General features: G+C 40.8%; 1 protein-coding gene across 8 annotated transcripts in view; it reads right to left on the minus strand.

Moving 5' to 3' along the window:
• ppfia2 (PTPRF interacting protein alpha 2) overlaps positions 1-23881 on the minus strand; it is a 189168-nt gene that overhangs the window by 8872 nt on the left and 156415 nt on the right. For 7 of the 8 annotated variants that reach the window (XM_080291903.1, XM_080291901.1, XM_080291900.1 and 4 more), the window contains 19 exons: positions 21296-21430; positions 20528-20611; positions 18436-18567; positions 18253-18315; positions 17802-17893; positions 16081-16213; positions 14660-14877; positions 13444-13684; positions 12484-12513; positions 12192-12322; positions 11451-11632; positions 10653-10743; positions 5974-6055; positions 5325-5525; positions 2087-2149; positions 1097-1129; positions 823-998; positions 584-681; positions 64-239 (listed from right to left, as the gene is read on the minus strand). In XM_080291903.1, the coding sequence (XP_080148029.1) occupies positions 64-239; positions 584-681; positions 823-998; positions 1097-1129; positions 2087-2149; positions 5325-5525; positions 5974-6055; positions 10653-10743; positions 11451-11632; positions 12192-12322; positions 12484-12513; positions 13444-13684; positions 14660-14877; positions 16081-16213; positions 17802-17893; positions 18253-18315; positions 18436-18567; positions 20528-20611; positions 21296-21430 (2361 nt within the window). The remainder of the gene's footprint in view (positions 1-63; positions 240-583; positions 682-822; positions 999-1096; positions 1130-2086; positions 2150-5324; positions 5526-5973; positions 6056-10652; positions 10744-11450; positions 11633-12191; positions 12323-12483; positions 12514-13443; positions 13685-14659; positions 14878-16080; positions 16214-17801; positions 17894-18252; positions 18316-18435; positions 18568-20527; positions 20612-21295; positions 21431-23881) is intronic. The other variant, XM_080291902.1, reaches the window with a different exon arrangement.

The following is a 23881-nucleotide window of genomic DNA, read 5'->3' on the forward strand; positions in this document are numbered from 1 at the left end:
TAGTGCACAGTCAAATCTGCCAAAGAAAATTGACTAGACTGCACAGTGCAGCTGCAGTAGTACCTGAGTGTTTTGTGTGGGGATCTGGAGGAGCAGTGCCAGGCTGCTGTAGTCAAAGTTATCATCCAGGGCAACCAGAGCTCCATGCACACCGCTTTCCAGCAGGATGTTGGCGTAGTCCCTCAGGCCTATGCTCTGCACCCAGCGGATGACCCGCTCATTACTCCACACCAGAACGTCTGCAGAGACAAGTATGGACTTCAAATGTTTTCACATATGTTTGGTTTATTACAACATTTTTGTACCTGAAAAAGTGTCAACTGAACTTGCACATTTTACCAGATTTAAAATACTTTTAGACTAGATGTTAGTCTGGAAATTTCTGATAGAGTAAGATTTCACACACAGTTCATACAAAGCGGAAATAAGAACAACTGTTAGTTATTCATTTTATGTTTTAAAGGAACTGTCACAGAAATACAGTTATGTTTTCATGCAGGAACTCAAGACAAATCATGGAGGAAATTTTCAGCCTTGGCGAAGATGCGCACTCTCAAACTGCTCGTGTCTTGGATGTACTTGCCTCTCATTTCATGCTGGCTTTGCTCCCTGCGTCTCTCCAGCTCCTTCCTGTCATAGTTGAGCTTCTTCAGACACATGATCCCATACTGTAAACTTGTTCTGATTTCAGGAAAACAAAGTTAAAAAGAAACGGATGCCCTCTCAGCTTAGCACCTCCCAAAAAGCCTTTTATAATATGAGTTACTAGAGCCAGATCAAACATTTTGTACATATATTATAAGTATGATGCAAGTCTACTACCTGTGGAAGCTGTCCACCATTTTAAGGTGCACCCTCAAGTCCTTCTTGGTGAGGTGGTCCAGCATACGGGCATCCACGAGGCACTCCATGAAGTAGCTGCGGTACTGAGGTAGTCCTAGACTGGGCAACCACTCGTTCCCTATCCACTCATGGTTCATGTCACCATAGGCAAGAGTCTAATAGAAAACACATTTAACAAGATGTTTAACATAACTCGCCAAACCAATTGCACGTTTTCACTCTGTCTGTAAGAGACAACAGGCTTTCCACCCACCTGTGCCCAGCTGCCCTCTTCAGACTCCGACTTCTGGCTCAAACACAGGGGAAAGAAAATGAAGACCAATTGTCACTTTTAGAACAATAACAAATCCTTAAAGTGCATCCAAATCAAACTGATAGTGCATGAGGAGATCCTGAAGGGAAACACAAATTTCAGCAGCAGCTGTTATACACCTTATGGCTTATGATGTTTTTTGTTTTTCATACCCAATCAAAAGTAGACCCTGTCAAAATTGGCATTTGCTGTAGTGTTCCAGCAATTTCGATAGCTGAAGGAAGGTGCTTTTATTTATTTTTTAACTTAATTTACCTTAAATTGCATGTAAGTGGATGACAATGGAGACTCAATTAAAATAATGGGACAATCTGAATCCAGTTAATTATGATACAATATGGTAATAAAATAAATCAAACAAAAAACCTCCCAAAACTTACCCATCATTTTATAACGAACACTCTGCCTGCTACACTGACACTTGCCTCCGGAGCAGCCTGAGAATGAGGTGATGAAACGTCTCTCCACACGTTTACAAGTTTCTCTATTTCTAAGATTGGTATTTTGATTAAACTCTACGGCATGCAGTTTCATAAGGATAAGTCCCCTGTATGCGAAAAAGCTGACTGCGAAATGTGATTTAAATAACTCTGACATCTGGTATGTGGTGAGTAACAACACCACAGAAATAAACAGCTGAGAATTGATGATTCGTGACCTTTCATTATGGAGCATCACTGAGCCAAAGAACAGTGAACGGTGACTCAAACCTTCATTGAGGCATCAGCAGCTGCTAAAAGCTTCAAGCTGGCCATTAGTGTTGAGAAGAGGTTCATAGACCGGGGAAGGGTTTAAGCGCTTCATGTCTTCTCCATTAGAAACCATTCATATTTTTCCACAACCACCCTCTGATAATCGCACTTATACCACCAGACAAATATGAGTGACAGAAAGAAAAGGGTAACCGTTAAAGGACACAGCAGGACTGACCGTTTTGGAAGGGGCTGCCAGGGTCTCCATCTCCTCATGGGTCACCCATACATTGCCTGATGGCTATAAGGGGCAGAGCCCAAGAGACAGAGCAGCAGCGGGGTTGGTAGTAGAGGTCCGGTAGGAGGGGCAAGCAGTGTTAAAGAAGAAGAGCAGCACCACTGTAAGCCAATAGTGTTATAGCATCACAGTCAGATGATGAACTGGCCCCAAACCCGCCAGGGGTCAAAGGGCATATGCAAAGGACAAAAACACAAAGTATAACACAGGACATATGCATACAATACATACACAAGAGACACAGATAACAGGGACATTTGGCATGCACAACATTTAAGACTGAATAAATTAGTAACCAATACCAACAGACATGTAAATTACACATTACCCATCTATTCACCTTCCACTAGCAGACAGCCAGTTCACTCAAACAAGCGAAACAAAACACATCTCTAATGGTGTCTGTCCATATCATTCACACCTACAGGTCCAACTAACAACAGTAGTGATGATTATGTTAATTGTCTTGGCTACTCTACGTGATAAATTAGTAAGAAAGGCAGTTAAATGGACCTGGATTATGTTTGGGGATTTTTCCATTAATGATGTTCTTATTAATGGATTAAAAAAATACAGTAACATGTGTGACTGTATTACATTATTTTTTAATTTATTGTTTTTTAAGCTGGTTTCTCTCATTGTTGTCCGTTTGGCTGCATTGAGTTGTCACTGTTGAGCAAAAGAATGACTGTTCAGCAGCTACAGGATCAGATATTATTGCCTAGATAATAAAAATGTAAGGCAGTGATTTCCAGTCAAGGGTCACTATAGGACAGATGGGGCAACTATGGCTCAGGAGATAGAGCAGGTCGTCTAGCAGTCGTCTAGCAGGTCGAAAACGTCCCAATGCGTCCATTGGAGCGTGAAAATTTGAGGGCATATAAGGTGAATGGGTGAATAAGGCCTGTAGTGAAAAGTGCTTTAAATGGTAAATGGCCTGTATAGCGCTTTACTAGTCCTTAAGGACCTCAAAGCGCTTTACACATCCAGTCATCCACCCATTCACACACACATTCACACACCGGTGATGGCAAGCTACATTGTAGCCACAGCCACCCTGGGGCGCACTGACAGAGGCGAGGCTGCCGAACACTGGCGCCACCGGGCCCTCTGACCACCACCAGTAGGCAACGGGTGAAGTGTCTTGCCCAAGGACACAATGACAGAGACTGTCCAAGCCGGGGCTCGAACCGGCAACCTTCCGATTACAAGGCGAACTCCCAACTCTTGAGCCACGATCGCCCCACGATCGTATCTCACCAGATAAGTTAATTTTCACTTTTCTATTTGAACTAAGCACCAGTCTATTTAAACTGGACTGGTTTAATATGTGTGCATATTACTGTAGAAAGTAATTACTCTGGAAAAAAATCAAATGTAATTAAAAAAACATAGAAGTGAAAGTTACTATTGTGTGCTAATAGCAAAAAAAATTGCTAAAGAAACTGCGAAAAGTATGAACAGGGGGATGAAGTTGTTAGCTTGGGATACATGGAGAATAAAAAAGTAGTATAAACTAAATGTGAAAAGGAAGGGTGGGTCTGACTGTGAAGCAGCACGCTCATTTACTAATGACTTGCGATCGTTAGCCATTGACCGTGAGGTTTCGCATTATAGGTAATTATCCATTATGAAATGGATATGACCAAGATTTATAGTATAAAATATAAATAAAATCAACAAATTGATCTGTGAAGGGGTTCTTGAGTCCATCTGACAGGTGTTTGAAGGTAAAACATTTAAAAAGGTTGGGATGAAATGGTAAAAGGTAAAAACCATTGCATTTTTCTGGTTTCAACGAGGCTGGGAAACCACCTGAGTCTTTACACTCTCTAGAGTTTCTGCTTGACATGCACATCCTGCTGCATTTACAAGGTCAATTAACCCCCTCTGTTAAGTGCAGAGGTTTTAAGTGTGAGGCCTGCCACAGTTGGGGGAGTTTGATTGGACTCGTCTCTGGCTCTGTAATGAAAATTTCATGAGGTGTGGAAGTGGAGCTAAGTGGTGGAAGAGAGGGTGAGGTGAAGGGGTAGCACAGCGGAGAGTACCGGCAAAGTTACTAAACAACAGGAGAGGTGAGAAGAGATTCTGAGCTATAATGCTTGCATGCATACTAGCAGCATCTAAAAACAACTTTAATGAATGCTCCTGGCTGGGTTTATACAGCCAATGCAACTTCTCACGTCTGCGTGATATATGAGCTGCACTGTAAGTCTAAGTGTACCTTTTGTATAACAGCATATTTGCTCTGCAGTGTGAACAGTTGCGATCATTAAGGAACAGCAGAGTCCTCAGAGTCTGTATGCAATTATCATGACAGGAGGGAGCAATGAAAGCAACTGTGGTGTGGAATAACTGGCAAGCTAAATTACAGTACACGTAGGAGCCATGTTTTACAGACTGGGCCATCACCAACTCCCACTGTAATATACGCTTACTTATCATAAAGCAACTATTAAAAACCACAGACAACTTGGATGTGATGGTAAGGACTGAGCGTGTTACCCATGCGTGAAGATGTGGTGTATGCAAGCAGGGAAGCTCATGTCCCAAAAATATTTGCTAGAACTGTTTTGGAGGCAGAAATTATGATTGCAATAACCTTTTTTTTCTTGCAGAAGTGTTGCAGTACATGTATGTGCACTATAACCAATGTGACCTAGTTAGCTATAGCTAGCTAGAGCTTCAAGTGCTTTACCTACATCATAAAAAACACATTTAAAAAAAAATCACAATGAAAAACTAAAAATACACATGACCAAACTCACAAAAACTCAATTTAAAAGGTGCAAAACAGACAGAATGTATGTTGAAGGAATGGCTCCACATCTCAGGATTTAAAACCACAAGATTAAACCAGGAAGTTGTTAGCTTAGCTTTGTATAAAGATGGGAAACAGCCGTGTAAAGTCAGGTCTATCCAGCATCTTGAAAAATCACTAATTCCTTTTTTGTTTCGTTTTTTGTGCGGGTAGATATGCGGTTTATTATCATTTTCTGATATACCTAGGCTAGCTAGGCTAACTGCTTTCCCATGTCCAAATCCTTGTTCCTTCTTTGTCTGTTTTTTTGCCAATTCTGTTGTTACAAATTATGAGAAAATTTCCCTCCTTTAGAGCAACGCTTCCTTCAACAAATATGTGTGGAAATAAAATTCCCACATTTTCCGTGTAACTCACGGTTCTGGAGGTGGGCGGGGCCGAGGGGCTGGTGAGGGAGACCATTTCTTGGATTGCCAAGCGAAGTTTGAGGCGGTGCAGAGGGTTACTGATTCCGATCTCCCGCTGGATTTCGGTGTCAGATAGGGCCGACATGATGGCACCGCTCTTCACGTTGGCACGACATGCTGCCACGTACCAGGCCGGCATCCCCAACCACAACTTCATCACACAGAGGTGAGGAGACAACAGTGTTAACCTGAAAGACTGAGTACTTATTTGGCAATAAAAATCATGTTAAAAAAACAAACAAAAAACTTTCAGTCAAATATATTTTAATATCAGCCTTAATCCTATATGGCGCCATCTTTAACTAGAACATTGTGCTGGAGGATTAGGGAGGTCATGAACTGGCTTGTGAATGTACATATGCTAGTAAACATTAGGGGGCAGAAGAGTGTCTGTATTTTGGGTCCTTTAGCTGTATATTCCAGTCACTACAGTGATCATCACATATTCTTAAATTTCTATTCTGTGCTACTGTTCGGTAAATATCCATGCAAGTGATTGAAAACTGGGTCATAACTTCATACTTCAATAAAAGTAAAGCTACATCCATCATACGCGCTTCAATTATTAATATACCTATAGGTGATAGGTGACCATTTACCTCCAGCCACGCAACAACAGTAGGACCGTCCCACTGGGCAAAAGGTAAACCCTTTCTCCTAGCCTCCTCCAGCAGCTCGTGTCTGAGGGCAGGGACAGAGGAGACCTGGTATGAACACATGAATTTGTACATCCTGAACACACATTTGTTCAGTCTAACAAAACACCAGACTTTCTTACATCTCGCATCCTAAAACCTGCTCACATGCTCTTCACAAACTCCTGCAGTTAACGTTGTGCTGTTGCAGATCTGTGTGTGTGTGTGTAGTACACAAAGAGGATTGTACTCATTCGCATTTTATCTCTCGGTCCAGCCTGTACTCCTATAGCATTGAAAGGGGCAATAATTCATCATAGACTTCTGTGCTAACGGACAGTGGAGCGCAGATATGCACAGCTGTATCTGCACTCAGAGAAACACACAGGCCTTGCATTAATGCAATTCACTGACTTCACTGAATCCACAGTCCTTTAGGCTAGCTCATCCCTGTCATGTCTGCAATACGGAGGGCTAAAGCTGACATAATTAAAAGAAATCAATAAATGGCTGACATTAAATTCCTCTCAATAAATAATTGAAAAATAATGCAGAAATTATACAATTATGACAGGTGAGAATCCCATTTGAGTTGTAACCATATTTTTGTTATTCCCCTGTTTATTATTATTTCCATTTATTTTGTCTTTTTGTTAAACCTTGGTGGTTTAGACTTTGGCCAGTTCTGAGACTAGGAGGAGACACAAATCCCGGGGAGGGTTGTGTCAGGAAGGGCATCTGGCATAAAAATCTGCCAAATAAAATATGAAAAGAAATCCACTGTGGTGAATCCTTGTGAATAATGTTACAGATGAAGAAAAGGTTTGTTTATTTGTAAGTTTTCTTTATGCATTTACACCTTTGTGTTCTATTTGTGAGCTTGGTGTTGATTAGCCAAAAGCTGCCAAGTTGACCCTTGACAGTTTCTATAAGCAGAAATGCACAAATAAACGAAACAAAACAAACACAAGAAAAGAAAAGCTTGGTGAAATAGAGACAAAAAAATGCTAAGAATATATAATACAGAAATAGAAAAGACATGATGACCCCCTCCATTAAGTTCCACCTTATTGTGCGCTCGAGTTACATCCGCAGCTATGCCGTACGAGGCGTTTACCCTGGTAGGATTTCCCAAGGTAAACTGGTCCTGGAGGTGCAAGGCCAGGTCCCCCCCCCTCAAAAGACTGCTATGAAGAACACAGCACGCTCCTCGTGGCCTGGTCTTAGCCCTTTATACACACGAGGCAGCGCTCCCATGGATCCATCACCTACGGGACAAGCCATAGGTGTGTGGTGCAGAGTAAATCAAGGTGGTGTAAGCCTTGGCAAACCAATCCCCAGTTCCTTAAACTGGTTCTTGGGATGTTGGAAGCTGAGGTATTTCAGCCATATCCAAGTGGGAGGAAGCCCCCGGGCAGACGCAGGAAATGCTGGAGAGATTTTGTCTCTCAGGTGGTTTGGGAACACCTCTGAGGAGGTGGATAAAGAGAAGATCTGGGAATCTCTGCTTCGATGGCTACTCCCAGAACCAAGACCCGGGTGAGTGTCAGGAAAAAAAACATGGATGGAAAATATTTGGAATGGAAATAAAAAAATAAACAGAGTAAATAATGCAACGGTCTGTCATTATTTTTAATGATTTAATTAATGCCTTATTATCTAAATGTTTTTATTATTTTTAATATTATTTTGAATGCATCTCAAGTCACATCTATTTACTGAGACATTTAGGCATTTACGCATTTGCATATTTTTGATTTTTGGTAGTTATGACTGTATACTATTTGTAAGCTAATATAAAATGTTACCTTTAAATTACATAACAGATGCAGCTACGGAGAGCAAGCTGTCTCTAGTAATTTAAGACTTGCTACTTAAAGTTTGCAATAGTTCAACCTGGAACTCTAAATTTCTTTCTGCATATAAAATATGTTCACACTATATTTAGAGGATTGCTTCAACCTTGGCAGAAGTACTGCATCAACAACAATGCCCACACCTGGAAAGCACAGTGCTGCAGTTATCTGCTCAGTGATTCTGGGCACCACACTAAACACGATTATCCATCTCATCGTAGTTTTTTTCTGCAGAGATAGATTTTCATTTGTTTCGGATGTTTGAATCATGCAGTCGGGTGTTTTTAAGTGAAACTTGTCTTCACACTTTCTCGGCTGTGCTCCATGTTTTGTTTTTTTTTAGCAGGTGTTGAAGTGTAACATCTGAGGTCTAAGTACTATTTTGTTATGCTTCCTTTTGAGGGTAGCTTTGAGCACTGGAAACAACCTATTCAGCCCAATGCAATTTGCACCATATCGACAAGGAGAAGCAAATAGATACTCTTTGTCTGTCATGCAAAGAGCTATTTGTGTTGTCCTCCCACATTCAGCGAGATACAGAACTGATAAACAGCCTAAAAATGCCTGATGAACAGGGGACTGAGGAACACACTCGTACTCACATCCACGCACGAAAAAACAACAACAACACAGTTCCTATTCTATTTTGTGAACACATTTCATAACAAAATGAAAAAAAAAAATCAAACTCTGAATCAACCTCCCTTTCCCCGATTGTGTTGTCAAAGAACTTGACAAATGGAAGGAGAGGGCTTTGTAATAAACATGATACATGTAGCACTCTCAGCATTGAAGGCCTCGGTGTGGTGAAAGGGCACTTAAACACACCACACATGGCATACAAAGGCCTACAGGTGACAGAGGAAATGTGTTCATCCAAACACAACCAGATACATTCACTGTCTTATCTATCCAGCACATGGGGAAGATAGCTCATGTTTTATGTTCAGGTCAAGTCTAATGCATGGAGAAATACATCCACTGAACATAGCTGGGGGAAAAGGGAAGTAAGGAGACAGTTATGATAAATCATACAACCAAAAAGAACCTCTGACATTCTCATAACCAGATGTTGCAGCTGGTTATTTCACACAAATAGATAAGAGACACAGATAAGGAGAGGAAAACATTCTGGGTATAAAAATTGGGCCCCAGGTTTAGCGGCGGCACATTCTCTGTCCAGCCATGGATGCAGCTGCCATTGAACTGTAAAAAGGGGGGGAAGAAAAAGTGCTCATGTGGTAAATGAAAAAAAAGAAAAGAAAGAAAGCAATGGCATCATTAACAGCCATGAAGGATAGATAGAGACGTCAGCTTTGGCACTGGTTCTTTCAGGAGAGGACGGATGAGCAGACACACAGAAGAGATGACACAAAGGGCAAAATGGCTGAGACAATGTCATATCCAGGAGGGCATTTATACATCCTCACAACTTACCCGCTTTGTTAGAGTCAGAGGATGATGAGAGGGAGAGGAAGGGTAAGAGAGGAGAGAGTCAAAGAAGAGAGAAAGAGGGAGAAAGAGAGCGACGGGGAGACAAAAGTACACACATGTTAATGAGTTTATAGGCAAATTCACCCTACGGCTCTAAACACAAACACTTGCACTCCCACTCACTTGCGCACACACACAGAGACACATATCTCACAATGGAAGACATTCTTTAACAGGAGCATCTGTAGAGCAGTCCAAAAAAGTCATCTTCTACAATGCAGTCCTGATCACATCTCGTGCAGCAGAAGAAATGAGAAATGCACTGAAACACAGCAAGACCCTCCCCTCCATGGCCTTACATTCAAATGCTCAGTTACATTCAGATACTTGTTGTTACCTCTTGAAGGAAAACAAAACACACCAACAATGAGATCACAGCAGTACTGATCAACCAAGATGCTGAAATGGAAATAGTGCAGGCAGCTTAATGGCATGCAGTGAGGAGGAGGAGGAGGCACCAAGATGCAAGGTGGTGGCGTGTGGTCTGAATCCCGGACACTGCTATGAAGAAGTCGGTGCAGTGGAAGGAAAACAACACATTTGTCAACATACGGAACAACAGTAATCTCTATTGACCAAACTACATGGGAGGCAAAGTTATCCGTCATGACAACTCAATGTGCACTTCGAGCAAATGACATTCATCATTTGGCACTGAGGCATGGCAAATGCGCACACACACACGAACATACACGCACATTTATTCTGAAACACTCCAGCTGAGAGAGCCGATGTGTGAAGGGGTTTCCCTTTTGTTTCTTCCCCCCCAAGAAGGCACCTAATGTGTCTGAGTGTAATCTATGGGTGGTGGGTTAGGAAAGCCATCTATAGCTTCCAAAGTGACAAAGAACCTTTGTGCGATTAATTGGCTTTTTAGCCTGGATCAATAGTGTGACTTTGGCTGTGTGTCTGAATACAATGGGGCTGATCTGTGCTCGTGGATACTGATCGAGTTTCTGCTTTGTATTGATCCTGTTCTCAGGATTAAATCGGTTATGGTAGAATATACAGTGAAAGAAAAGAGGTTAAAGGCAAACCCAGGAAAAGGAGGGTGTAGCCATTGTCTCTATACCATGTTCAGACTGGTTTATATACTGCAATGTAGCAGTGAGTGGGAATTCTCAAGAAAGTTTAATGGATTGTTTCCAAAGAAAATGTTTCTTCTCACAGGGTACCTAAATGTCTGTGTTATTATATTAAATGGATACTGCTGGGTGTGCATTAAGGGACTATGATGATACTAACTCCACCTCAAAATGTTGTAGTGAAGTGGCACTTAGGATAAAAGCTTACTTCTTTTTCAATCTGCGGTCCTTCTCGGCCTGAGTGCCCAACTTGCTCACCCCCATGTCCTGGCCCGCCATGTCTGAATCCATCATTGTTGCTGTGGAGAACATAATCAGATACTGTTATTATGAATGAATAAATAAATACATAAATAAATAAATAGTGTATTTGTATTTTTAGTTGGCAACCAGTTAAATAAATTCATCTACTACAAAGAGACAGACTGCAATGTGAATGTCTGTCTGCATTTATAATATATTGTTTGCAAACCTTTGCCATTCTGTCTGAGAGTGACTGCAGTCCGCAATTGTTTGCAGAGGTTAAAGATGGGAGGCAACCCGTCCCCAGTCGCCCCCAGTTGTGACTGAAAGTAGTCATCCAGGTTGCTGAGGGTGTTGCACACTCAATCTCTTGACCACTTGGTCACTACAACTACTTCCATTCGTTCAATGAATACAAAAAAAAACTAAATGCAACTGGGCAACCTCCAATCATTTTCCCACCTTTGTATTTTAATTCTAGTGTAGCTGAGCCATAAAACAGAGCCTTCAAAATTGAAACTAGTAGGTGATGACACTGTGGCTATGCCAAGCTGATGCATTTTTAGTGTGTTTATGCTGCTAACATGAAGTTATACGTTGACTAGCTGTAGCGGTAGAATTCTAAGTAGTACTGTCCAGTTTGTAAACTCTTCTTAGCTGGCAAAAATTGCAGCTAAGAGTGCTTTTTAAAAAGTTTTTTTTTTTAGACAAAATAGACCAAATTGTAATAGTATTAATTAAAATATCCCAGCGCTGTACTCACCTTGTGGATCTACCATGACCTGTCTGTGTGCTAGGTGTGCCAGTCGGCCTTTTTCCTTCTTGCCAAATAATCGTCCGATGGAGGATTTAATGCCCTTCTTCTTTGGCTGCTTGTGGAGGGAGTCCTGGCTGCTGGCTACACTACTTAGGGCACTGGCTTCAGCCTCTAAAGAAGCCACAATCCTGAGGACAAAAACATACAGACAGTATTCAGAAAAGGAGTGTTTGCAACATTTTAATTTTATGAGATAATCAAAGGTTTTCCATTATAAGCTTATGTTAAGAAGTATATTTGTCATCTCAAGTACCTTTTATTTAATGCCCTGCTGTGTTACTCTAACTCGTTCTGTTATTAACTTTTGAAATGAAAGTTTACTGACTTGTATTCCGGGAATATTTGCTGCTTATAGCAAATGTACTTTTTGAGCATTTTATGCAAATTATTGAAGCTTCATCTCATCTGATATCACTGCAACAGTGATACTTTAGCTTTACTTTAGTGATACTTTAGCTGTGCTTTAGCTTTAATCATCCAGATATTGAGAAAGTACTGAAGTACTGTAATATCTTGGGTGTTGAAATATTATTCATAGCACAAATTGCAGCTGAACTGGCAAGTACTAATTGGGCAGTATACTATCTAATTTTCATCAAAAGCAAGAATAGGATGACAGCATCATCTACAAACACACATCATCGAGAACCTTTTTAAGAAATGCCTTCACTTACAGCAGGCACTTACCCTCGTGCATCGTTGTGCGAGGAGGCTGGCAGTGTGTGTGTCATTCGGACAGTGCGTGGCGTCGGAGGGGGGGATGTCTCACACTTAATGGTGGCCTTGTCCTCGCGGCCATCCTCATCCACCGCTGCTATCTGAGGGATGAAGGCAAAGGGGCGGAGCATTACAAGTGACCTAGGACACCAGTAAGTCAACAATTTCGTCACGGTGTCACTGCAGCAACCATTACAGCTCTGAGTTATAGTCAAATGGTATCATATTTAAAATCTGTTGAGCAAACTCTTGGTGTGTGTACCTTTCTCCTGTGTTTCCTCAAATCACTGGGCTGTATGGTGAAGGAAAAACAGAAAAAAAACCTATCAATATCCACGTGTTAAAGCATGAACAAAAACTTGAACTCCTGCATGCTGGTGAAAAATAAAACAATTAGCTCACTTATAGAAATATCATGTACCATTAGAAGCTCATGAGCCATTGCCCAATACCAGACCACCTATTTAGAGATCAGCACTGAGGAATAAAGAAAGACTGGTAAACAAGTCAGTTGAATAATCAATAAAATCAAAGCCTTATTGCTTTGAAATCCCATGGGTAAAGAAGACATTTACACTGATCCCACTAGACACCTGGGTTGAATGATGATAGTCGAGAGAGCTCTCCAATGTGTTTGTTGCGTTGCTACCTTCTAGAGCATTTTCAATACAGTTATCTGACAAATAATATGGCTTGCTGTGTGATAAACAGGTCTGTGGTACAGTTTTGATAAGTGAAGTTCTCTTATTTTATGTGAACCACATTGAGAAAAGGACCTGTCCACCTACACATTACACCTACACGAGCTGCTCGGCCATGAAAGCCATGCTATGAAGCTCCCACTGCACGGTTTTTGTGCTGATATTAATGCTAGAGGAGGTTTGGAACTCTGTAGTTATTGAGTCAACGGAGCTTTGGCAACTTTTACACTCAATGCTTCTCAGCACTTGGCAACTCTGCTCTGCAACTTTAATCTGGCTAATCTAAGAAAACCAATAGGTGACATAATAAAGTTTCACATGCCGGGAAACTGTATTTTGTACTAACTGCATTACTATTCCCAGACTTCTAAACAAAGACCACATTTACAGTTTACATGGTGCTCTTGCAGGTAAAAAGATGGCAATTTATTGATGCAACATACATTATGTAAACAAAGGTCTGTAGTAGGATCTGTAGATGGTATGATAGAAGATGTCTCGCACGTGGTGATGTAACATACCAGTGTCATGACCCCCATGCGCTCCATGTCCCGGGCAGGGCTTCGAGGATCAAGCTTAGGTGTGGAGTGTCCGCTGGGTGGGGAAGAGGAGGCAAGTGAGGAGGCAGTTGCTGAGGCAGTGATGGAGGCTCCATGGTGGTGCATTCGAGCCAGGTTTAGACCCTCGAGGCTAACGCTGGCCACTCGGTTCTCAATCTCCTCTGCTCGCAGCTCTGTTGACTCCTTCTCTTCCTGGATTAGCCTGGTATCAGGAAAATGCTGTGATTATTTTTCTATGTAAAACTTAAAAAAAAAAAGAATCAAGCTGTGCAATTTTTAGCTAACTTAAAAAGCAAAAAATATAGAAGCTATTCTGCTACAAAAATAGCCTCAGCTTTCAAGTTCTTTAAAGGTAGATTTCAGCAGATTTGCAACGCTCAGTCCTTTAAGTCCCTGCAGTATCAGGTAAAGTAATTAAAGGACAAACTAAAGAGTTAAAAGGCTAAAAGTCGGGTAATTAACCACACTCTGTATCTAACTTTGTAATTAGCTGAAAGCTCAACACTTTAGATTCATGATCACTTTACACAATAAGACCGCATTAAATCTTTCTAAAAGAAATGTAGCGCTGTGTCTTTTGATGTAGATGTAAATTAGCAAAGACCACAAGGCACATTAACAGCCCTTGAAATAAAGAAGTAAGTAAAGTTGTGCCTGGGGGTCATGAATACTTATTGGCACAAGATAATTACAGCATTATCAAGCAAGAGGCACCTCACATTTCCCAAAACACTGAGTGCATACAAGAATAGTGTTTGGGTCACATACGGGAAGAGTAATCTACAGACACCTTTAGTGGTTTACCTGTGAGCTCGGCAGACACACATTTTGTCTAGAGAGTGAATTACTATGCGGCTCATTTTCTCTAGGGCACTTTTTATCTTGCTTCTGTGGTTACTAGCTTGAACACAAGGCAACCAAAATCAATGTGGGTGTGTTAATTTTTAATTCTAAAAGCAGAGTTTTTGGGTGAAATATTACTTTAGCAACCAAGGGCAAACAAGGTGGAGTTATGGAAGCAGAATATCGCTCCAAACTTTAAAGTCTTTCCAAACATGATCTTAAAAACATATCAAGTTGGTCTCCAGTAAAGTGGATTTAGAACGAGGAGGCGGATCAATACGTCTGGAAATCTGGTCTTCAGTATTAAATTTATACAACGGCGTGTGTCAGCTACCGGATCTCCTTGTTGATTGCGTCCAGCTGCTCCTGAAGCATCATGGCCAGAGTTTGTGCATCGGAGTGACCACTGGGAGACAGCAGGTCCATGGAGCTGAACAACGTCTCCCTATCGTCGTCGTCAATGTCAGACATTTCCGTGTCGCTCTCAAAGTGGTGGCCTCCCAGGACCCCCAACTGCTGTGAGCGCCATTCAGGCTCCCCCAGTGACTTTGCCTGCATACAGAGACAGAGTGAAACTGTGACTACAAAACAATATCTTATTAGTTATGAACTAATATTTTGAGATCATTACTGGAAACTGAAAACATAGTCATGCAATACAATTTTATGAGAAGCACTTATGCTTTTCCCCCCTGATTATGTCTTATTACTAACTCTAATAAGACTTAATGACTTCTCTAAGCAGTAGTAGTGGCGACACACCAAAAGATGGAAATGGTTTTTGTTTCATTTAAAAGCAGTATCCTATATATTTATAATGTGTCCTGCACTCATACTTGAATTGCCATAACCTGTATTTAGAATCCAAAAACTTTAAACCTCCAAAATAAGAGCCTACAGAAAATGTTCACGTTAAGCCTGTCAATAATGTTATATTAAAGGTTCAAGGCCCAATTCAGACCCAGTACATTGTTGCCAGGTCTTTGTCTCTGGTCATCATATTTGGTAAATGTAGTGTGTAACCCCTTCATTCCAATCAAGGTATGCCGGAAAGCATCTCTGAATGCACAATACATAGAGCCTAGAAGCAGATGGGCTACAGCAGCAGAAGACCACACAGAGTCCCACTCCTGTCAAGAACAAGAAAGCGAGGCTACACTTTACCTGAGCTCATTAAAATTGGACAACAGAAGATATGAAAAATGTTCTCTAGTCTGATGAGTCTTGATTTCTGCTGCTACTTTTAGGATGGCAGGGTCAGAATTTGTTACAAACATCATCAGAACATGGATTCATCCCGCCTTGTGTGAACAGTTCAGACTGCTGCTATCAGTGTAATGGTATGGGGAATAGGCTTCATGTCACAAAGCTCAATCATGTCAAACTGGTTTCTCAAACATAACAATAAATTTACAGCAATCAGAAAGTCTCTACAGCCACCAAATCTGAAGCAGCTGTATGAAGCTCTGAGGAGTCCTTCTAGCAACGTGTTTAATCTATGTGATACAGAATAAAGGCAACCCAACCCAGTACGGGAAGGTGTAATGAAGTTTCCAGTGAGTGTATATTGAAATATTTTAGTCCCTGTTGGATTTGCCAAACTGGAACTTCTCCAGTATCTAAATTTAACTCACTGCATTAAAGCTGACACTGTTCATTGACAGACCACTAAAGAAGCTCTTAGATGTTTTTAAAATAGAAACATTTAAATATAAGTAAGATTGAAAGGCAGACAAACCAGATGTTATTCCTCACCTTGGTTTCTCGCAGACCTATTCGACCTCTCCTTTGTCGATGGATGACCTTTGCTGAGCGGTAGTGGTCCGACTGGGTTTCAGCCAGAGATCCCAAAGAGAATCGAAGCTCAGCTGATGTGTCCAGATGGGATCTGGGAAACAACTTTTATGAGTATTATTGAAGCTAAACGCAAAATGCTTGGTTACAGATTTTGTGTTTTTCATATGACAGATGAATAATATCTGAACCTGTTAAAGCAAATCCTTCAAACACAATCGTTAGCAGTGATTTTGTTTGGGTCGTAAAGCAGATTGCCAGTAGATAAGACACAGCAAGAAAACTTGCAGTACCGATTAGTTACACAAGCAGGAAACCAGTCAGATGTTATATTTTGATACCTCAAGCGTACCTATTAGTCACAGTGAGGAGGTGCAAAGTGTACTTCTTGAAGGATAAGAGCTTGTTATGCATGCTTCTATGGCTGCAAATTGTTTGTCTTTGGAAGAGATTAAGGCTGCCACTGTCAACACGTCAGCTTTGTAAGATTAGAACTTCAAGCAGCATGAAATGGAAACCAGAAAATATCCAAAAATAGATGCCAAAAGTTCCATTATACCAGTGTTTCTAACAATAGTGTAACAGAGCAAGTAGTTTTCACAGAAGGATAAAATAACAGGAAAGCTCCTGGAGACGGAGTATCTATTTGCCTCTCTTTGCTTCCTGTTCTATAAACACACACATTAGACTAAATCGGAATCTCTCGTGGCCTTTTATTGCATGTCTAGTATAACACATCTTCTTTATGTTGCAGATGTTTTCACAGCATCCACGTTTTTCTTGAGTCATTTGTTCACCTTGTAATACGTCGTGTATCCACCACTAATGTTTGGACACAGAACCAACTAATGTTCAGGGATCACCGTGCTGCCACTGAACAAGCCAATTTTTTTTTTCTTTAGCCCATTTCTGAGAATCACTTGACTGGCAAGCTCCCTAAGCAACAGAAACATACATTCCTTGTCTTTATTCTCCTAGTAAACTATACATTTTGATAAGGAAAATACATTTAGACATACATAGTGATTAGGGATTGTTATGAATAGTTGACTGGACACTTAAATGTTGATGTTGTTGCCAGTGGAGGCAAATGTCACTGGCCACAAATGAGGGCTGCAGCCCCGACATGCAACTGAACACAAGTGATATTATTTGATTAACAAGGAATGTGATTAATGGTTTTATATAGCTCCTAAAATACATACAAAATATGTTTCTGGCCAGTTTTTAACTTTGTCCATCTAAAGTGAGTTATAAAGCTTAGTTTTTTATTCCGATTTAAATTTAACAGCAAGTTTATTCTAATTGAATTGATTAAAATGTGTTGTCTGACTTTTACAATCCCACAAATTAATTTAATTAGTGATATAAATTAATCATTCTCAAATAAAAACAAGAAAAATGTTATTTATTAAGGGGAAAAAAAAATCTTTTCAACAGTGATTAAAACCAAAGATGATTTTATTTGGCTCCTGGAATGTGTCAAAGATTGCTATTAAAGCAACTGTAGGCTTTTATTGTGAAAGACAAGAAAAAGAGGAAGCCTATTTCTCCCCCTGTCCAATATGGTGGTCCAAAAGCAGCAACTGATGCAGTATATACATGTGGAGATACGTTACAAACTGCGTCTTACATCCGGATACACTCACACACACACACACACACACAGAAAACCGACCTACCGTGACAGCGTGGGTTCTGTGAGGGAGCCTGCCCTCAATCTGAATTGGTCGAGCTCCGATCTCAGTTTCTCAATATCCTCTGCCAGCTGCGACTGGACAAAACAATTTCTCTACATCATTGTCTGTGATATTACATGCCCAAAAAATGAAATGATTATCCTACCCCTTTATACCACTAGTCATACTAGTGACATGGCTGCAGCATGTGGAGCTGATTACATTTACAGGTCTGAGTAGGTGACAGTTGTAATTTCTACTGTTTTCAGTAGCCTCCTTATTATTCTATCCCTTGCAGGAGCTTTTCAATATTGAAGGTTTATAAAAAATTTAACTAGTGCCAATAACCAAACTCATTATTGCTGTACTCAAAAGTCAATTATTACACTAAGCTCATGTAAAATGTAGACATTTTGAAACAGGAGGTAATCATTTCTCGATCTCTACAACCTACTTTTTCTTGGATTGACTCCTCGTACTGTTTTCTGTAAGTTTCCGAGTCTTGGATTAGCATATTCTGCAAAGAAAAGGGGGGGGGGGGGGGGGGGGAGTAAAGAAGTGAGAAAAATACATCTTTTAATGACCTTGATGCAATTGATATTGGCAGGTTTCCATTGACGTGTCAGGCGTTTTTAACCTTCTCTTCGAGAGCTGCCATTCTCTCCTTCAGGTGGAGCTGAAGTCGCTCGTTGGACTCAGTGAGGAGTCTGTCCACTGTGTCTGAGAGTCTCTTATTGTGCTCTTCATTCATCTTTTCCCTCTGCCGAGCCTGAAGGAGAAAAATACAGATAAACCAACACAAAACAAGCACATTTGTCTGAGAATAAGACATCAGTCTAAATTGTTTCTGATGTGATGAAAGCCTCTCAGCAGGAACTACAATAACTAATTGCATGGCCTTTACAGCTATTCTATTTTTAGTTTAAAATCAGAACTTTATATGAGGACAACACTTCGACAAATCAGTGTAGTGTATCATAAATTATGTGATTATGTAAATGAACCCCAAGCACCACATTTCAGTAAAGATTACCTCAAAGAAATTACTATGCTTCTAGTGTGGCTGCACTTTAGATCTCTCTCTGAGGTCTGATTCTGACCACTTGCGCACTGGATCCCCGCTTCTGTGTCTGAACAGCCACATAATTTTCTTTATTTTAGAGAAAAAAAATAATCACAGGGAGTGAAATCTGGTGAGTGGGGCTGGTGGCGACTAAAGATGGCGTTGGCTTGTTTCTGCGCACAATAGAACAAGGTCACACATGTTCTCTGATAAATGCCTCAGGATGCTACAGCAGAACTCTGCATTGACAGCCTCGAGGACAAATCCAGAATGCACAAACCCGTGAATGTCGACACAAAGGACGAGTATACTCCTTGTTGGCCTTCTGACCTTATGCACTAGCTTCAGGCTTGGCCACTGAGCAACAGTTCCACTGAAAACTGCTGTTTGGTCCCTGGGTTATTGCTGGAGACCTCACCAGGGAGTATTACTGTATCCGGATGAAAGTTGGGTTAGTTTGACACATGAGTGGAGTGCCGCGATCAGTACGGGAATTCCAAGTGACAATCTAAAATTAACAGCAGTACTGGAAGCAATGCAATAGTGCATGAGAAGAGGACACTGAGTGGGAGATTGGTCAAATTGAAATCTGATTAAGCCTCCTCATTTTTATATTTATTTTTTACATGCTGAATAATACACAGCTATTTCTCCCATAATGGCTTTTCTTGACTCCCTGTTAAATAAAATATTTAATAGAAAATCCTTCTCCTCACATACAAGGTCTTAAATAATCAGGCCCCATGTTATCTTAAAGACCTCATAGTACCTTATGAACCCAGCAGAGCACTTTGTTCTCAAGCTGCTGGTTCGTAGGATATTTAAAAGTAGAATGGGAGGCAGAGCCTTCAGCTTTCAGGCCCTCTTCTGTGGAATTAGCTTCCAATTTGAATTCGGGAGACAGATACCCTCTCCACTTCTAAGATTAGGCTTAAAACTTTTATTTTCGATAAAGAACATCATTAGGGCTGCATCAGGTGATCCTCCCTGCAAAAGGCCTAAGCTGCTGGGGGATTCCTATGATGCACTGGGAGTGTTTCTTTTTCACTCACTATATATTTATACACCACTGCATTTAATCATTAGCTATTATCAATTTCTGGCTCCCATCCACAGTGTATCTTTTATCCTTTCTCCGTCCCATCACCACCGGCTAGTCATGGCAGACGGCTGCCCCTCCCTGAACCTGGCTCTGCTGGAGGTTTCTTCCTATTAAAAAGGAGTTTCTCCTTCCCACTGTTGCCAAGTGCTTTCTCAAAGGGGTCATTTGACTGTTGGGGTTTTCTCTGTACTATATGACTGCTGTTGGAAAGATTGCCCACTATTGCATTTTTCAAATAAGGAAAACAACAACAAAAAAACTTTGAAAATAACTCATGAGGTTAAACATCTTCATACAGACAGCATTCTCGCTTGAATTTGCTATCATACACTAAAGTGTGACGTGAAAACACTAACGTCTTTTAGAATTACTCATTTGCATCATTTGTGAGTATTTTGCAAACCATTATATCAGCAGAGTACGTGAAACACCCATTTGGTCAAGCTTCATTGGTGACAAATCAGACAGTGTGCCATCAGTTGCAGTCGCTTCAAGCTGTCTTGCTCATGCAGAAGTGGCTGCCTGGTTAACGCTGCTTGGCACAACGCCTCCGCAGTGACTCACCCTCAGCAGCTCCTGGTTCTTCTCCTCCAGCTGGCATTCCAAGTGTCTCATTCGCTCCTCAATGCTCCCGTGACGCTCTTCCGCCTACAGTTGGATCACAGACAGCACAGACAGGACAAAAAAAAAAAAAAAAAAGAGAGGCCACGATGATCTGTGTGCTTGACAGCCTAAGGGCCAACAAAGAAAAATGGTGGCGACAACACAAGCCAAAGCTTCTACCCCAAACTCAAAGATGGATATCTATGTTTTAAAGCGTAACTGGAAAGACAGCTGATTGAAACAAACAGTGACAAGGAGAAAGATGGAGAACAAGGCCACCAAAGGACAGAATGAAAGAGGAAGAGAGCTGCTCCAGCACTGCCAAGTATGAGCTCCAGCCAGAAGTGCCATGCAGCTGTCCCATGGTGGTAGAACAGCCAGAGCAGAATCCCAGTAAACACGCCCGCCACAAAACACTAATAAGATAAATGAATGATATCTGTTCTCTATTGGAGTTGGCAATAGCTGTGATGCCCTGTGGAACTACCTTCCTAAGAATGGAGTTCATGTCTTGGAGTTTAGCTTCCATTACAAAGTGATAATCATCAGGAGAGGAAGAGGAGCTGGAGTCAGACTATGTGGCCGAGGAAGAGGAGAGGAACATGTTGAAACGTCATGACACCACGTGGACACTTACACAAATGTACAGAAAAAAAAACGAGGGCATCTGTGGGAATACGTCAACAGCATGTGTGTTAATGTACAATATGTACAAACGTGTGCGCTTACCTTGGTGAGAGCTGCTATCCTCTGGGCTAGTTCGGCCTCAACCTCCGGGAGTGTCTCAGCCTTCCTCATGGTCTGCTGGAGTTTCTGTTCTGCAAGCTCCAACCTCTCCTGTAGTTGTCTGTTCTTCTCCTCCATCTGCACTCAAACACCACAGACAGCAAAAACATTAGCTGATAGTTGAACAACGAGACTTATGAGATTTTGTATCTGGCTTCCTGCAGATTTTGTGGAGGGATTGCAGCCAAAAGTAAACAAAAAATATAAATGTGCACGTTGTGAGGAAAAGAGTCACATTAGCCGACAGTCAAAGTTAATGTACTGAACTGGTTCTTATATAGCGCTTATCTATTCTACTTGAGCACTCTATACAACATGTTACATTCACAGTAGCACTGCATCGACATGTAAGTGGTTTCTATTTAACATTCACACACATTCAAATTCCAATCCTGCACACAGATACTTTGGATGCGAATTGGACCAGCCAGAGATTAAACCACCAACCTCCTGATGACCTGCTCTACTTCCTGAGACACAACCACTGAAATAAATTTAAACACTCTAAACCAACTAAGGATCTGCACTTAGCTTAAATCTGGGTTCTAACTTATTGCCTTGAAGCCAATAAATTTGCAGGAATGCTTAATGCTGAAAGAAAGAATGATAAATGATTACACAGGAGATTTATTCAATAAATTACCTTCCAATGCTTTGACCATACATCATCCAGAAAAGAAATCCAGAATAGTGTTTTTCTTGCAATAACAACAAACCCTAGCAATGACAAATTAAAGTATGAGCAGATTATTAGAACACTACACTATTTGAATGAAAGAGTTTTCAGTGTGTTCCAATGCTGTCCTTGTTAACAGAGTATAACGAAAATGAACTCTATAAATGTGATTCTCTTCCTTCTTCCTATTCAGTGTCAGCAGAGCATAATTGCCTGTTAGAAAATAGAATCACAAATGTTTGTCTTTCAGAGATGAGGCACACTCTGGCAGTGTGCCTCATCTCTTCTTTAGAATAGCAGAGTCAGAGTCTGCACTGCCAAGAGTGACACTGGCAACTTATAGACAGCTGATGCAGATCCTGATTAGGCATTCAGCTGGTACTTGCTATCATTAAGATGGAACTCAAACTTAGCATTAAATGAAACTGGAAACAAGTGACTTGCTTCCCCATTGGACAGTAAGAATTTTCTCCCTCACTAGCTTGGGATCAGTTTTAAGACTTATTTAAGGACTGGCTTGGCAGCCTTTGCCATCGGCGACAGATGCTCTGGTCCCCGAAGCTCCGGGCCTGGCAGCTCAGCGTGCAATAATTAGACTCTAGCAGGCCAAGTATACTTTGTGTTGTGTGTCAGTGATATTTTCTGCCTCAACCCATATCGCCATCCCACGTGCTTGAGATGACACAGGGGAAACATGACAGTTTGTTTTTGTTTATTATATCCTCCCTAGGTATCCTACTACCCATCCTTTTTGCCATTTTGCTTGCCATTTCTTCTCATCCCTTCATGTCTCTATACCAAGTAATCTTCAGACATCAGCAGCCAGAGCCCAGTACAATAGCAAGTGAAACTTTGTGCATATATTTACCAAAAAAGTCTGTTTATGTATGGTAGCAGGAGTTCATTTAAAAAAACCTTTAGGGTTCAAGCATACCCCTTGCATAGACCCTTTCCCTTGTAAACGTCATGGCTGTAAATACATAAGTGGTTTCTTCTTAAGTTGTGGCTTCATACACATTTCCTGAGTGAAAAATGACTGGCTAGCAAAGGTTAACAACCCCCACCCTATGTAATCATCTGGCAGGATGAAATTAGCTTACCATTTACTTTTAGCGATTACATTCTGTTAACTATATACTTATGATTAGCAAACACTCTTACTAGTTTAGTGCCAAGTATTGAGTTTTTATTTCAGCCATTCAAACAGTTTATATCTTTAGTTAAAACTACTTTTTTAAATCTGTTTTTTAGCTAGCTTTTTTAACTGTTTATCCAGTACGTTTAGCTAACAAATTCAACAGTTAAAGTTTTAGCTAATAATTTCCACCTGGTTTCAGAATTTTAGCTGTTTCAATTATTTTGATCTTTTGTCATGATTTTATATCACAATTTCATGTACTTACACTGTGAGCTAACCATTTCAATGTTTTATATGTTTAGCAGACAGTTTTAACATATTTCATACTATTAGCTTTTCTAATAACCCACTGTGCCATTTTTTGCTTTCATCTAAATATATTTTCTTATTTCTTTGTTTTGACTGTCTCTCTCTATTGCTCTTTTACTTTTAGTCAACAGTTAAATTTTCTTCTCAAATTTGTTCAGGTTTTAGATTTTAAATTGTATTTGTTTCAGGTTAGGCTTAGTCACACATGCCCAGAGATCAGTTAGTGACTAAATGGCAACCGCCAGTTGCAAATGAAAAATGTGGTGGAAATGGTTGCCAGTCGCTTTGAAACTCATGGCTAAAGCCCATGCAGGACGAGAGACTGATCAGGCAGACGCCGGCAACTTTCATCTGCTATGAAAAAATGTGTATTCTCCAAGCTGTCGAATTGTTTCTGGTAGTTGCT

This window comes from Astatotilapia calliptera, chromosome 17 (genome assembly GCF_964374335.1).
Source record: "Astatotilapia calliptera chromosome 17, fAstCal68.1, whole genome shotgun sequence".
In the NCBI taxonomy this organism is placed as follows: Eukaryota; Metazoa; Chordata; class Actinopteri; order Cichliformes; family Cichlidae; genus Astatotilapia; species Astatotilapia calliptera.